This window comes from Anopheles gambiae, chromosome 2 (genome assembly GCF_943734735.2).
Source record: "Anopheles gambiae chromosome 2, idAnoGambNW_F1_1, whole genome shotgun sequence".
Classification (NCBI taxonomy): domain Eukaryota; kingdom Metazoa; phylum Arthropoda; class Insecta; order Diptera; family Culicidae; genus Anopheles; species Anopheles gambiae.
In genome coordinates, this window is record NC_064601.1 from 27860801 (window position 1) to 27877577 (window position 16777).

Sequence of the window (16777 nt, forward strand, 5' to 3'; positions counted from 1 at the left end):
GAAGTAATATGTGAGCGTGTGTGGTTACAGCCATGTCATACTTCGTTTTAGAAGTCTCATACTCGACTCAAATGCGTGCTCAAACACGTTACTCAATGCGATGACGTGTAGAGTGCGATCAAATGGCATGAGATGGTAAGTGTCAGATGATAAACAGGTTAGTGGGAAAATGATAATCGAATAATGCTTTATACGGGGTACCCACATACCGATAATTGTGTGTGTCACCCTTAATTAACGAAGGCGCTATTTTAAGGCTTTCTGGCAAACGAAATCTTATGTTAGCGTGAGACGCTTAGCTTGAAAAACTTAGCATCGTGTAAACATATTTTAGGATACTTTGCACCCGTTTCTAGAGAAAGCGAACGAATTTGGCAGAAAACCGGAAGAATTAATCGTGTAGCTTGACACTGGCGTGTTTCTTATGCAGCAGCATTTTAAACGCTTCCTTTTTCGTACATTTGGTGTCACCGGTGCGATGGAATCTAATCGCCTCCGTTGTTTGAACCCCATTTTCAAATATATAAGAGCTGGCGGAAAGCTGGTATCCTCCGTTGGCCGTAACGTTAAACCGGTTCCCTCCCTTTCCCATTCACCTTCTAGGGCAGAGACGAAGGTTGGCAGCTGTCTATAGAAAGGCATCACATTTCAGCGCTCGACACACCCGCTATCTCCCGCTATCTCACGAACGATTTCTCCTTTCTTTTCTGTTCTGCCGCCCACCAAACAACTGTAGGTACATTGCGATAGTGCATCCGCTGCGCCACCGGACGTCTCGGAAGAAGGCCCGGATCTTTCTTTTAATCATCTGGGCGTTGAGCTGCGTCCTAGCGGCACCGTGCCTGATGTACTCGACTGTGATGACGAAGCGGTAAGTTCTTTTAGAGAAGGGAAGAGCGCTTGCACAGAACGAAGGCAAAGGATCAAATCGTAATTGAAAATGACACTTTTCCAACAAGCTGGTGCTCGGGTTGATGCTGCTGCTGCTGCTGCTGCTACGGGCAGAATTCGATAGTTCGGACTGCGCAGAAGAATGAATTAAATTAGCACACTGCTTAGCAACAGCACGCCGAAAAGTGTCGTTTGAGTATTGAGTTTACGCAGGATTGTGCAATTTACTTTGAGTTTTGTTGAGATTGGTTTGCGTGCTGTAATGAAAATATTATTTCTCTAAATTTCGGTGCAGTCTGCTACAAACAGAGACCTTCTTTTCTTTGCTGTTCTCTTCCCACGCTAAACTTACGCAATAGCCAAAAACGTTTTTCAGTGCGATTTTGAGATTTAATAATAAAAGCTTTCCATCTATTTTCGAATGTTTCCAAAGATATAACAACGGAAAAACCCGCACGGTTTGCTATATGCTCTGGCCGGACGGACGATATCCAACATCGATGGCAGATTACATGTAAGTATTTTTTACATCAACCATACAAACGGGCCCATGACGTATGACGTTGGCTAGTGTTTATTTTTGTAGGCATACATTTCAAAATCAGTCTCTGCCACGCAAAAAAAAACATACCGTAAACATCGCACGGTTTGCTGATGTTGCTGTCGACCGCATTTAGTATCACTTTGTTTCTCGATACTGGGTGACATGTTTGAGCAACCGAACTTCCTAAACAGATATTGTAACCGGAAGCTTTTGCTCGGGGACGCTTGTTTTTGTTAGCATCACAGATTGACAGACAGCGGATCTGCATATCAGTGTGTATGGTGGTCATAGCGATGATAGTATATTGGACTGTAGGCAGCGAAAAAAACAACAACAAAAGAAATCGCTACTTCTGGTTACTAGCTTTGCGATACAGTGTATTGCGTTTGTTTAAGATCACGTGACAATATTAGAGCATAAGTGTACCAACAGTGCACGCAGTCGATTAAATCCAGAACGCAGAAATTTCAAAACATAGACAGGAAACATTTCATACCCAATTTCATCAACGAACAACTTCTCTAATCCGGCGACAAATACAATGAATCATTTTCGTTTCTTTCGCTGTAAAAGAGTTATGATATTGAAATAGTTTGTGCTTCAGCAGCAACGTTCCACCTTACCTGAGCTAATATGATCGAGCATGCCAAGAATCAGAGGTTTTCTGCAGGGTGAAATCATCCAGGCTCAAAATCCAAGGAGACTGGTGTTCTGTTTTGTCTGGAGTGTTGACATAATTTCAGCCGATAAATCCAAAAATCCTGGTAAGAATTCTAACACATTCGAGTCTCAGATTTGATTGTTTATTGTGTACAATGGCGTTGAGAATTTGAGATAAAATTCCAAGCCGTTGAATTATTTTCCTAGTCTTCGCCAAACTATGACTAATATTAGGTCAAATAACTAGCTCCTTTTAATTCCTACACAAACAGAATGCAGTGTAGTTTCCGATCGAGATGTTTTTTTCTTCTTTTTGTTGTACCAAACATCAACCACGTTGCTTCACCGTTCGCTGGACACGTGAACCAAATGATAAACAAATTTATTCAGCGAAAAAGGCACGTCAAAAATGTCGCCACCAAAACCGAAAGGACAGCGCACATGCCGGACGATGCCGGAGTAACCAGATTGTGCTCGCCTATCGGCAAGCCATGGTTTTAAAATATCATCCACGAAGCACATTTTTTCCGCCTGAATAACGAACGCGTCCGTCCGCACGGCAGATGCCGGCAAAAGGAGCCCAAATTGTCACCAGAACGGTACACCAAACCATGCCATACTGAGAGCGGCGCACGGACCGGAACTGGCGGGCCAACGACTGGCTGCTGACCTTATCACGCTTTCTCGTCTGTCCCCAAAACTTCCTGCGCTGCAAAATTATGGCACACAGTTGGCTGTCGCATTGTGGAATTTGACGAAGAAATGAATACATCGTGATTTGGACGCATTCCGAATGCCATTGTCGTATGGTTGCCCGCGTAAATCCTTCGAATGTTAATAATTGAATTTCCTGCCCAATGCACGGCACGGAAAAGCGCGGGGACGGACAACAGCAACAACGACAGCACGGCACAAATTCAAACACTTCAGGCACGTGAGCCGCTTTTCCCGGTAGAGCAGCGAAAGTTTTCTCCAAAAACCTGTACATTCGAGCCGTATGTGCGATCTTCTTCTTGCTTAGAATCCGCTCTTCGCCAACCATCCAGCCCAACCTCACCTCACCGCAAGGGATAAATTTTCACCCGAATGAGGCAAACTATACAGCAAACCCCTACAGAGCGAAAAAGTTTGCAAAATAAATTACCGACTGTCAGAAGCTATGTGGTGAAAGTTGTTAAATTCTTTTAAAAAAACACACAACACAACCATGGAAACCTTTGTGCTGAACCGTTACAGGAAACGGTACAGGAAACTTGAGCTACCTAGCGTCGCTCGGTTGATCAAATGGAAGAAACAGTTTAACGCCGGACCATTCGGTTGAAGTGTTGCTGAGACGATGGGATGGCATTGCGAAGAGAATTACCCAAATAAAGCAAAATCTCTCAAGGGTGGCCTTCGTTTGACTGCCGCGTTCAATGCTTTGGTGAGAACATGGGTTTTCAGCAACCCGTCTCGAGGGATAAGATAAATTCTATACCCATCTGGGAGCTCTTGTTTGGGGAAGGTTGAAAGGTTTTTTTAAAGGAACCAACAAGGCAGATTTGTTTTAACATGAAATCTTTCGATGTTTCCACAATTTCTTAATTGATTTAAAATTCTTAAAGCTTGTTGGTTTTTTTGTGGCTTTTCCAGCTGGTGCAAAGAAGTTGAATTGGCACCAGTAGCGTCCGGTTTCGGGAACATATAATCGCGTAGGTCGTTACGCCAAAAAGAAGATAGCGTTGATGATGAAACGTGGAGTTACAGGAATACCTTTAGGGAAATAACTTCAATTTAAATCCACAAAACGATGCGTTTGAAGCTACGAAACCCTTTACATTTTATATACCATATATTCCTTTATTATCACACAAATCAACCATGTCACGACCGTGTAAACTTCAACGTACTGGCCCGGTGTACAACAAAAAAGGTCCCGCAACACCGTAAGCCGCTTTGTGTGTGCGGTGAGAACCGTATGCACAAGCATAAAGCATCATAAGCTCGGCTGTAAGCCGTTACATTAATTGAGCAGCCGGATGCTACCGGTAGGCTAGCACATTCACATAAGGCGTGACATTCGGCATACAAAACATTAGCAGCAGCATAAGCTCGTGCAATGACAAAGGATGCAGCAGAGCAGCCCAACACAACACCATTCCGCACGTGGCATCGGAGCGTGGGCTAATGAATTCACAATTACGTCATAATCCGTCAGAGACCGAGCGTTGCCGAAACTCTCGAACGTTATTCAATTATGATCATAGCGTTGCGCATACTGTGAGGCAACAAGCGCACAGCGCGGAGGCAGCTTGGTTGAGCGTCATATAGCACGGCTAGAAGCTGAGAAAACATGCTCCCAAGGGTGCAAAATCAGTTTGTTGGGTGATGTATTGTTTCGGTACACATAGCCACCCATCTGACCTCTTTTCCGTCAGACCGCGAACGAGGACGAGGAACTGTTGCGTAACATTAGCACCCACGCAACATCGCTGATAGTGACGAAACGAGGGGGGGGGGGGGCACCGAGGCTGGTCGGAATCGTTCGAATGTATGTATTTCTGTCTGTAGCGGAATCGGGCAGAACAAATAAAACAAAACACAACAAACACTTTTACACCGAACTTCACTCAGCTCCGAACTCTTTGACCGCGTGTCAATATCAGTGCGTTGGTTTGGTCCGCCTGAGCGGTATCATTTGCCACCGAACGTCAGCCCGTACACATAATCCAGTGGGATAATTGAATAAGCAGATCGTGTATTGTTTTCTTCCGCACAGCGGCCCATTTGCCACCGCCCAGACACCGGTTCATCGCATTATTTGCGGCGTGTTATAATGTTATTTGAGTTTTGCTAATACCGTCACGAAACTCAATTTCATGCGAATTCGGTGCCCAGATTTCAGCTACTCGCCCCGACTCAGATCGGATTGGCGTTAAGATGTGCTCGATTATGCAGATAGAAATAGCTCACAGGACGGTGTGGCCACAGGCGGAGGGGGATGGAGTCAAGGCCGCTGTGAAGGTGGGAAAGTAAATGGCAAAGGACGCTTTCTTCGAACAAGGCCCGAATAGCTTTTACTGAAATGAACGGGAAAAACCAGTCCCGGACGATTTCGATTGTGCGATGGAGACGCCTGGTGAGCCGTAGCAGCGGAAGCCTATTAAAAATCATCTTGATAAATTTTTATGTGTTTATGTTTTCCGCCTCACACAACCCGGATGCCGGTTGGATGATCTCTCTGATACGTTGTCATGGGTTGTCTGCGTAAGGGCTTGCTGTATTCGCTACTGTTTGGGACAGTGTTTTCTTCCTCTATTTTCATAATCTGCTTCGGGGTGAATCGAACCTCCGATTAGTTGTTGTAGGATGAATAAAAAGGGCAGAAAAATAAATATCCGATAGCGGACGGAAATGAATACATAGTTCCGGATGGATAAGGGTCGCCCAGAAACGGAAAGGAACTGTGAACGTGAACAACATTATTTGCACAATGCGATGCTGGACCAGGGAGGGATCTGTATCCTTTTGAAATTGGGCAGGCACAAAAACAAGTTCGATGATAAGGGAAAAATACATCATAAAATATTAATCTTAAAGCATGCCTGGAAGACGTTTGATAGTACTTTCTGTGAACAAAAAAGAAAACTATTTCTTGCAGCAAACAAACCAAATGACAAAGCAAAAAAAACCCCACACATTTAAAGGTCAGATCGTTTGCCTTTCATTTCACGCTTCGATCAGGGTTGATTGTGTATTGTTCGAATCGATTTTGAACATCCTTCAATCTATACGCGATGCGCGTGGAAGGAAATCGTCCAACAATGGCAAAACCGTTTCCGCCTGTTGATTTTATTTTATTTTCGTACTTGCTTTCTTCCCATTCATCCGCGCTTAATGATTCCCGGACGAAGAAATTGTGCGGACAAAAGATGAAGCTCAAAGTATGCAAACGAATCAGATGCTACAGTGGCTTAATGGTGCAATGAATGAATAGTAATAGAACACGCGCCGACACTGAATTGTCAAGATCAATCATGGCCTGGAACAGGCGTGACAGGCTCCATTCCAGTGCGGACCGTTGCCACTACAAGCTGACGGAATGGAAGATCCTTTCGTTTATTTGTTTAAATTACGGAAATATTACGACAGATAATTGAGTTGTCGATTCATTTCTGTCGCAATATCTCAATCTGAAGTTACGAAGAGAAGGACGGATCACCTTAGAAAAATAAAAGATAAAAACGAAACATAACGGCGAATCGTCTCAACAGCGGTGCTGACTTTGAATGCAATCAACGAATTTTTAAATTGCGTTACCTTTTTGAATCGGTTTCATTTTCACACTGAAACCTTCTAGTTGAGGCTACAAGCAGTAACATCCAAAAAGCAATTGAAGCGATGCCACGCTAAATTTGGTACACTTAATATATTCGGTCTGCGATGACATCGACTGCGATGAATATGACAAAATGTGCGGTCAGCCAAGCACAATGTTTCAGGCTCTTTCTTTGCATCTCTCTCCCTTTGTCTTTGATACACGAGTCGGATGGTCACAAAAGTTTTGAACGTCGCCCCGGGGTACTTGCTTGGTGCTTGGTTACAACACGTAACTCGGGAAAGCTAAGAGCGGCAAAGCGTCACACCAACTTTTCACCCATCACTCAGTGGGCACTGACAATGGTGGAGAAAAAGTTTAGCAAAGTTTACTCGAAAGAGGTCATCTTTGCGGTTTGTTGAAGCACACTGGTAATGCCTCGGTAGCGCGTAAGCAATCTTATGCCGAACTATTGGAAGATACAAACACACGCGGTGGATGTCTCCAAATATTCAGGGCAGAATACATGAGTAACAATGAATGTAGAAGCTACTAAAATAGTATATCATTTCATTGAAAAGATTGTTTAAGTACTTTATTTAGTAGCACAACTAAACGGTTATTATCGTTTTGCTGCTTTAGCTGTTTTTTCTAGTCAAAACCCATTACCACGAATTCTTTGAGTAGGGTTAAATGATGCAATTGAAATGAAGTACTAATGGTAGACAGAGCAAAGTCCACAAGAGCTACATCCTGTACCAGTACCTTTGAAACAGCTAGTGAAACCAGAAGCGTGGTAGGCAGAGCAACCAAAAACACTTTTTCAAGACAATTATTTGGTCAAATTTTCGACCGAAACCAAAGAGACGCTCCGACCTAGCATGCTGGCGAAACACTTGAAACTGAAGCAGAGCTCCTTTTACCATAAAGTTTTGAGGTGGTGCTTCGTCTGTTTGAACAAGCGTCCCGTTGCCATTGGTAATAGCGTACAATTTTTGGTTCACCCAAGCTTCTTACCATGTCGATGATGGGAAAGGGAACAATGAGAAGATGCTCCTGCCGTCCATCATTGATAATGACGATGATGATGATGATGATGATCATGGTGGTCACAATTCAGAGTTGTCTAAAAATGGAAGCGTTTCTTGAAGCACCAACAAGGAAAATTTGATCCTATGAACTATACGGCTGGACTTAAAATGAAAGCCTGAAAGTATGAAGCAGTAAATGTAACAACTAAATGGCAATTCCGAACTTTAATCGTCCTATGATCGAAAACTTCAACAACAACAACAACAACAACAACAACAAAATACCCATAATGAACGTTTATCGTTCGTTTGACCGTCTATCAAGCAAACAATGTTGCCGCCTCTGTCTCGTCAACGGTCGGTACAAATTTCCGCAGGATATTGTCTTTGATTGGAACAAGCAAAGATCAAACAAGTTCTTTGTTCTCGGTTTGTTGATAGGTTGATGGTGAGTGTTATGTTCGTTCCTTCCCATTCGTTGGAACTGACGTAACGGGTCGAGTGAGCCTAAAAAGAACAGCCAATCGTCCGATAGCCAATTTTTCCCGAATCGATCGAGGGTTGAAGTTGCATAAGAATTTGTCCTTTTTTGTGTGTGTTATGAAATAGAGTCATCCAGACACATTCATTGATAGCATTGCAAAGTCCTCCGTTGTGAGCAACATGTAGCGTTTTCAATTATAATGCTGCAATTTCGTTTGTGATAAAATTTGACACCATAGCAGAAGAAGCTAGAACAAACTAAACGCCACGAAAAACCACAACGGATAGGAAAACTATGAGTTTTGTGCAGTGATTGTTTTCATCCTTCGGGTAGCTCTCGCGGCAAACTCCTTCGGCTGTGTAATTAATAGCGACTTCGTAACTTTGGACACACTTTTCGGGAACACCGACGGCAGCCCAGTGCAAAGCACAGCCACTTACCGACGGTAAAGTGGTGAATAATTTTTGAAGCATAAGAAGCAGGCAGAAAACTAATTGCTAAACCAACACGCGGCAGCAGCTGTTGCTGCTGCTGCTGACGATGACGGTGCTGCTCCAACCGGAAGCATTGGGTGTATCAAATGCAAAGTGCACTAATTGAAAATGCACCAAACAGAAAGGACGGCGTGAACGGCGCTTTTCGCAGGGGAATTAATAGCTTGTTGAGGTCGCCCTGAGTGCGTTGTTTTATGTGAGGACATTATTAAATCGAGGGATTAAGGAGCGGCACAATCTGGTGGTTTAATTATGCTGGAGAAATTAAACTTCCTTCACCCTATTGGATATTCAATTTGAAGGTGTTATTTTTTGGGCAATATTGTACAATATAGGCCAATGGTTTTATTGCATTGAGTCAGCAAAAAATAATGATTTATGGACAATGGACTGGCTCTGGCTATTTTACCGTTAAAATATCATCAATTTTGCCAAAGGGGATTATCACATTTCGTCACGAACCACTGCTGCATTAATTTACTCTCATTTTTTTTCGCACAATCACTTTGTCTTTCCTTGTCCTGCTTTTGCTCGCACATGGCACTACCCATCGAATAGCAATAGCCGTTGATTACTGTCTTACATCGCATGCTCTTTCGTTCGTTTTGTGCTAACTCAATAATCATCTGGAAGCACTCCCGCGAGGGGCCAGTCTCCCTTGCCGACAGCTGCGGGCCATTGCGGGCAAGAGTTTATTCTGCTTTCCGGTGCGTTTTCGGGTTATGTTTTTTTCCACCACGTATATAGCACATTCTCGTATCGCATACATTGTCGTAAGCCATCTTACAAGCGCTGTGTACCGGCGGCGGCCTCAGTGGCAGTCCCGGTAGCGATGGTTTTCAATTAAGCCGGTGCTTCTGTGCACAATAACTCAATTAGCCAGACTCTGACGGCATTTCATTCCGGGTTTTGCTAACACTGTTGTTTTTGCTCTGTCTGACTGTTTTGCTCTTTCTCGTTTTTTTTTTTCTTTTTTTTCATTCACGTCGACGTGACAGCTACAACCTGGTGTTCCTGATACTCACCTACGGCATTCCGATGCTGATCATGATCGTCTGCTACTCACTGATGGGTCGCGAGCTCTGGGGCAGCCGCTCCATTGGCGAACACACCGAACGGCAGCTAGAGTCGATGAAATCGAAAAAGAAGGTAAGTGTGTGCTGACGAAGGTTTAATCGTACGCTATGCAAGAGGTTCCCGTAGTGAGGGAAAGTTCACCCGCTGTTCTATACCATTAGTCAATGCACATCGTCCGGTTGGGCACAGGTACATATGGTGGAGTTCGCTTATTTCATCGCCTGAGTGGAACTTGCCAGACGGATATATCCTATATGTTTTATCTACTGGCCGGTTTTTTGTTTAATCTTTTACGGTATTAGCTTTTTCCTCCTGGTTGCATTTATCACATACTTTCTGTGCTATGCTGTACATTCCTACAAATACGCTGAAAGGACGTTATAAAAATGTATTTCAAGCACTGCGCTGAGGACTATTTGAGGGTAAAGTAGAAAAAAAAAACAACAATAAAAAACTATTAACACCCAACTGATGGAAAGACAATCAGTACGAGCAGCCAGGCATGAAGGTGTTTCAAATCGAAGGAAAGGAAAGTCGATAGCCATAAAAAGGGAAAATTAAAAACGATACAAAACGATTACGATTAAACTGCTCGCAAAGCTTGCTGTCCTCTCGTTCATTTGCCAAATGAAGTAGAATTTTTCTTTGGGAAATACTCTCTAATAGCTGTCCAATTATAGTGGCAGTTAAGTTCTAATTTTTAGTATAATTCGCACGTCCTTTCGCTTATCCGAACGCCGAAAATACGCTATCATAAAACTGTTCGACAAGGTAGTGCACCAACGTTTCTTACGCGTGCTGAAGGGGAAAGTATTTGGCACGCTTTCTCTTCGGCCAAAGATCGTGGGGTATAACAACCCTCGTCGTTTAAATTACACCACGCTGTTTCGTGTGGTTCCATGGCTCCACGATGATGGAGGCGCCCAGCCCTGCACGACAGGCACAACTTAATTCGACTTATTTGCGCTACGAATCTTAATTCCTAATTTTGTACCATTTTTCGATTGCCTTTGTTTTTTTTTCGCTCTTTACTTTCTTTCACCTTTGCCTACCTTCATTTTGGCCAATTTTCAAAGGTTGTTGATTGGTTGGGGATGGTGGTTGTGAGATAGGGGCGAGTGTTTCGTTATGCTTTTCTTCCTGCCCAAAACCGGCTTCGGATGATTAGAATTTTGAGCTCGAAACTCTCGCCTTTCCGGATGCTTCTTTCGGTTCACTTGGTGGAGGTGGAAATTAAATTTTGCTGTATAGTTGCCGTTTTTTTTTTTTTGAGCATGTACTTTAGCCCCTAATGGGTATGAACATAATACGGCACGTTTTCAAAATACCGTATTGAAGAATGAATATAACGAGGCAAGAAGAAGTGTAATGATTCAGATTGTACGATTATATTGTTAGATGTATCAACACTGCCGATGCGCTTTAATGCTGGATTGGTTCATTAAACAAGTTTTTTTTTGAAAGCAACGCACAGACTCAGACATGAGAATATTACTTTAAATTGAGAATTTCTTACAGATGTTGCTTATTGAACATATTCGTTATAAGGTTTCTAGTCCATTCCACTCACAGAAAATACTTACTACTTTCTTAATTCTTTTTTAATGATTGAAGCGCATTCTTTTTCTTGATTTCTTGTACACAGTTTATTAAAATGATCATAGTAAATGGCAATAGAAACAAGAGCTAAACATGATTTGAAACTGATAGCAATAAGAACCAAAATGTGCTCGGACAACGGTGGCAAAATAAACAGAACGCTCACCGCTGCGCTTATCGTGCGTCATCAGCCTCTACGAGCGATTGCGAAGCGTCAAGATGAAATCGATTTTCCACGCACCACATAATCTTTGCGGAGTTCTTCCTCTAACTTCTTCAAAACATCAGCCCACTCGGAGCTTAGTACAAAGGTGACCCGTAGTACAACAACGCCAACAGTACAGAACGCCTCCATTGCTGATCCGTCCTCAAATAACCGTCTAAGTGGACCGGTCCTACCCAGAAGTTCATGCGATGTGATTCATTTCCGAAATCAAATTACATTAAATCCTTGATGATGGTAGGCCGGAGAAGCACTACCGACACCCTGTGGCCAACCGGGCACCAATCAATTACCTGTTCACCGCCACAAAGCCAATACAACAGGAGGGGGCGGCTACATGCTCTGTTAAAGCTCGCATTTGAATACCACTGCTGGGTGTCATCTTCATCGGTGAAAGGTTGACCCGTTTCACAGATGGTTGGATAGACAGGAGAGGAAGGAGGAAAGAGAGTTTAGTGAGATAAATTAAATGACTGACGAGGTTTATCAACGATCGGCGGTCGTTCGCACGCTTCAGCGGAGCACTTGTTTTGCGGAGTGTCACCTTCCATCGAGTTGACACCGGCCATTAGTAGGTTTACGGTTAGTTGAGAACCGGCCTGTGCTTGTGATAAATAAATTATCAATAGAACCAAGCTTGTTATGACACTGGCGTCAAGCAAATTGACACTCCATCCGATTCAATCATACATGGGAGAGAGGCAGGGAGGGGGCGGAGCGACACACGCGCAAAGTGGTTGGGTTCTGGAAATTCCCAACCAACCAATCCGACCCCTCTCTGGGGAATTTCGTTTCGCATGAAAAGCGTTAGTTAAGAAAATGGAATGCTTTTGTGAAGCACGAGGTGTCATTAGGTGGTGTTTGGTAGTGGTTTTTCCATCAGTAAAAGTAATATCGCCCGGCGCACTTCTTAGAAAGTTATCTTGTTACGATGAGTTTTGGACGTTCACATTAACCAAAATCCGTTGCTCTAGGATAAAATAACGCTATTAATTGTATTACATCAGGTTTGGCTAAATTTCGAACCTGTTTCCGTTTGCTGTTTGCTTTCTCCCTTTAAACGATATCAGTCACGATTTATTTTTGCTTTACACTTGAATACTTTGAAAACAGTATGAACATTATTCTTCTATGAGTATTGTTTCTTATCATTGCGAAATACTTGCGCTAACGTCACTGCCACCGCTACGACACTATTTGTAGCAAAAATAACACCGGATGCAGTTTGCCCACTCCCCAAAACAATGCCTTTCGCCTGTCGTTCTGTGCTGGGCAAGTCGCTTGTCACTATACAATTTTCACGTTGAATTAGCTGATGGTTGATATCAGTTTTCTTCGAAGTGCCTTCTCTTGTTCAACGATCGGACCCGTGCTGGTTTGAAAGTGATGCTTGAATGCGCCTCAGAACAAGGATGTTCAATTGTGCCACCAGGTATATGGGTTGCGTGGGGTGATGAAGAAGGTGGAGAGATGATGGAAGTTATGGTGTGAGCTTTAGTGTGCTATGTTCACCGGTTTTGAGGGTGAGTTTGCTACCGGATGGCTCTCGCATTGTATCAAAACATCATCGAATTGCTCGAGAAACCACAAGCTAACAACGTCCCATCAGCTTCCCCCGTATGGTGGAAGGTACCGGTGCGGAAAGGCAACATTTCTACTGAACTTTGCTTAAAGACTACGAATGTAAGACCCGGTGTTTAAAGCGATTCATTATTGATTCTTGCATAGTCGAGCCGCTCAGAAGTGAAAGCGTTTAGTCATGAAGGATGCTGTGGTGATGTTCGGGAAATAGTTGCCGTAGATAGTTTACGTGAGCAATGCGGGGGGGGGGGGGGGAGAGTTTCGGTGAATAGTTAGCATTCTGGGTTTGTACAAACTCACAACCACAATCTAAGCTTTCATTTATATTCAGACTCATTCACAACTCAGTTCGCTTTGGAATGGCGAGGAAAATTCTTAGCAAAATTGGAATGTTATGCAAAAGTCGTAATTTATTTATTGTTTTTTTTTATTTATTCTATTCCAACACCATTTTGCAATACTCTAGATTTGAATAAAATTTATTTACTGCTTACGATGGAAATACAAAACAAACAAATCGGTATGTACCACTCGTACACTGGAAAATAACAAGAAAGACGTACCAATCCGACAGCTTACTACATTTAACATTTTGACAACATTGTGCGGCGCTTGTTTGGCAGTGCGCAAAGTAAAAGTCAACCATTATTGGCTGACCTTTGACCCCCGAGCGTGCTTGCTTGTTTTGCTGTTGTTCTCCTAAGCAAGATAAATAATAACCTTGCCAGAATCAAGAAAACGTGGTCGGAAATTGTACTGGATATTTTCAACAACAACAACAACAACATCAACAAAAAATGCGCTATGTGCCCGGGTAGAGGGTACAGATATGAAGATCTTTTAAAATTAATTCTCTTGGTTCGCTTTCAACCATTTCCTTCAGCTTGTACTGCCCATCATTTGCCTGCCGGCCACTAGGTGTAAAGTAAAGACATAAGATGAAGCGCCTTATAATGGCTTTCGCTTTACAAAAAAAAAGGAAAAAGGAATTTAGCACCCGCGGCAAAAGGGACAAACATGGTACACGGCCCACCGTCGCTTCTCTTTGCAAGTACGCGACACGAGCGGTGGAAATAAAATCGGCTTCTGCGATGAAACTTTTTTAATCATTTACTACGCTAAGCCTCCCGAAGTGTGTTCGTTTGCTCAATGGCAAGCCGTAGACGCTTTGGTTTTTTTCCGGATGTTGTTCATATCCGTGCAAAAGGGGTTGCGTAAAGTTAAGATTACAACAAACCCAAGAAACCAACAAAGGATTGTCATTAATATTTCTCCAGCTTATGATAAAAAGCTCGGGTGCGTTCGATCTTGTTTGTTTTTTTTTCAGATCGCACTCATTTCTGTGAAACTACGTTAATCTGGTGTTTAGGCCAGGATGTTTTTAACCATAAAAAGTGATGCGCTGCCAAAGTAAAAACAAGCATAATTAGATATATAATTTTAATTTGATTGTTTTAAGATCTTACAGTACAAAATGCGGATACATAGCAGAGTATCACACTTGCTAGCTTTAGCTCTAGCAATTCGTTCTAAATTCGCTGGTAAACGCTAGGGGGTTTATGGTCATTAAAATAATTGTTACATCCTATTGCAGTTGGAAAAGATTGTGGGTTTTCTTTTGGTGGAAATAATTTTGTGCAGTGGCGTTGAATACCCTCAAAATAAGTAACAATGGTGGTTTATAGGAATCTCATAGGAATTTTTAGTCATTTGGTGCGTAACGAATCCCACAGCTGTCAGTGAATATCTGACCAAGCTGTTCAGCAGAATTCACACTACACCTAAGCTCATTCTGTTCAAAAAGATGGAAACTATTCTGATTTTCCTATGTGTCCTAATTACCCTACACAATATGTAACAATGGTAGTAAATAGGAAACGCAAATGTTTAGCCATTTTATGCGTAGATGAATCCCACCGCATGTCGATGGAAAGCTGAGCAAGCTGTTCAGCATAATTCACACTATAATTAGACTAATTTTATCAGCCTCGTCGACGTAATTTTACCAGCACAAACCAGTTATCCCATGGGCGTTTTGTTCACTCATAAAAACAGTTTCTGATTACAATATTCATGCTGCCAGAGCATTTCCAAACACCCCTTGCTCCGACAGCGTAGGAAAGACAGTTGTACGTAGCCTGCTCTACTCGCCGACACTTCCGGCATGCAATTGCCATGACAAACTACCCGCCTCTGTGTTGAGAGGGCACACAATGCAAGCCCCATTGGGTGCAATTAATATTGCATCCGATTCGATCGAAGTAAACAGCAGATAGCGGCACACAGAAAGTTTCACATCGTACCACCACTTTCTTCTCACGACGAGGTATCGGTTCGCTGCGCAACTCTTTCTCGATTTTTACTTCCGCCTGCCCGGCATTTGTCGGAAACAAAGTTCATTTCGAAGTTTATGGCTACACGTTTTGGAACATCTTTCTCTCTGTGGCAGTGCCGTGTACGACAGGTTGTATCATACTTTGCTTATTGTTTCTTTTTTCCCCCTCCACAATCTCCCACTATCACTTCCAGAGGCGCACTTCACTGAGTCCAAAAGCAACTGAGCTGACTGGGACAAAATTTTGTTGCCGGTGTCACAATTTCCGTCACTCGTTCCAACACGATGGGCAAGGGGGGGGGGGGAAGGGACAATAATTTCGTGCAGCTTCTCGCTCAGCAGTGGCACTTTTCTTTATGCGCTCGTTCAGGAAGCTAATCATATCCCATGATCTTATGGCCGACATTGTCACGGCAAACTTTCGGGCTGTCGTTTTGTGGCGTGCAGTCGGGTTTTTTTGGCGTCGACATCGAGACACGTTCTCCAAAATTAGATTCCTGCTTGGTGGACTGGGGTTTGCTTTTTTGTTTTTTTAGCACCACCCTATCATAAACCTTGCTTGCAAGCATCAAACCGGAAGAGATAAAGTGGAAAGCTGCACACGCAATCAGTGAAGATGTTGGGTTTTATTGCTCAGTGCACAGGCAAACCATCCTAGGTGCTGGGACAATCAACAGTCGGCGTTGTATGATAGTTTCTATAAGTTTGTTAAAAAGAGGAAAAAGCTTGTAACGACTCGCTCACGTACAGGATTACACAATCAAACTGCAAAGTGAATATTACACTAGAAGGAAGATCACTTTTTTCCTGAAATTTTTTCCGACTTGCAAACAAACGCAAACGAAGGTGTTATGCAAAAAGCAAATGAAACATTTCCATTCAAATAACGGAGCCAAAAGTGAAAGGGGCATTATTAAAAATGCAAAACACGTGCTTTCTACTGGATGGTTTTTTCTTATGTCAAACTAGGTCAAAACTCTGTATCTCTGACAAGCCATTTACCCCACCGTTTCAACCGCGAGAACAATACCGATGGTTCATCGCTAATGGGTTTCGTATGAAAATTATTTTCCGCCCAACACATCCGGACTTTCGCTCCTTTCGCCACCAGTGACGTACGCTTGACGTTTTACGCTGTCACGCTTACGCGTCTCTCACTAATCGCGACCGTGTTCGCCATTAAACTCGCGGCGAGTGCTGCCAAACGTGAATGCACCCTTCGCTCAACGACCCATTTGCGTGGTGGCATATTTAGCGAGTGAGCTTTAAGCTTTAAGGATCAGTTGTCGCTAGAGCACAAAATTGCGGAAATTTGCGGAATTTTGATGTGCCTTCGGTGCTGCTGTTTGCGGGAAAATATAGACACACGAAAAGGCGCTCTTTTCGGAGACAGCTCACCAGCAGTACAGCAAGACGTGCAGTCGAAAGATCTTTCGCTCACCCTTTTGGAAGCCACTTAGCCTCTCCGACCGAATGTCAGAGGTAAGCTGTCAAATTTGCATTCCTTCACGCTTTTAAATTAAACCCAAAATAGAACGCAACGGTCCACTGCTCCTAGATG

At 43.1% G+C, this 16777-nt stretch overlaps 1 protein-coding gene across 2 annotated transcripts in view; it reads left to right on the forward strand.

Annotated features, from left to right (window-relative positions):
- The window catches only part of LOC1273136 (tachykinin-like peptides receptor 86C), a 53047-nt gene that overhangs the window by 30154 nt on the left and 6116 nt on the right, over positions 1 to 16777 (forward strand). For both annotated transcript variants that reach the window (XM_061645567.1, XM_061645568.1), the window contains exons 5-7: positions 737 to 871; positions 1325 to 1405; positions 9400 to 9550. In XM_061645567.1, coding sequence (XP_061501551.1) covers positions 737 to 871; positions 1325 to 1405; positions 9400 to 9550 — 367 coding nt within the window. The remainder of the gene's footprint in view (positions 1 to 736; positions 872 to 1324; positions 1406 to 9399; positions 9551 to 16777) is intronic.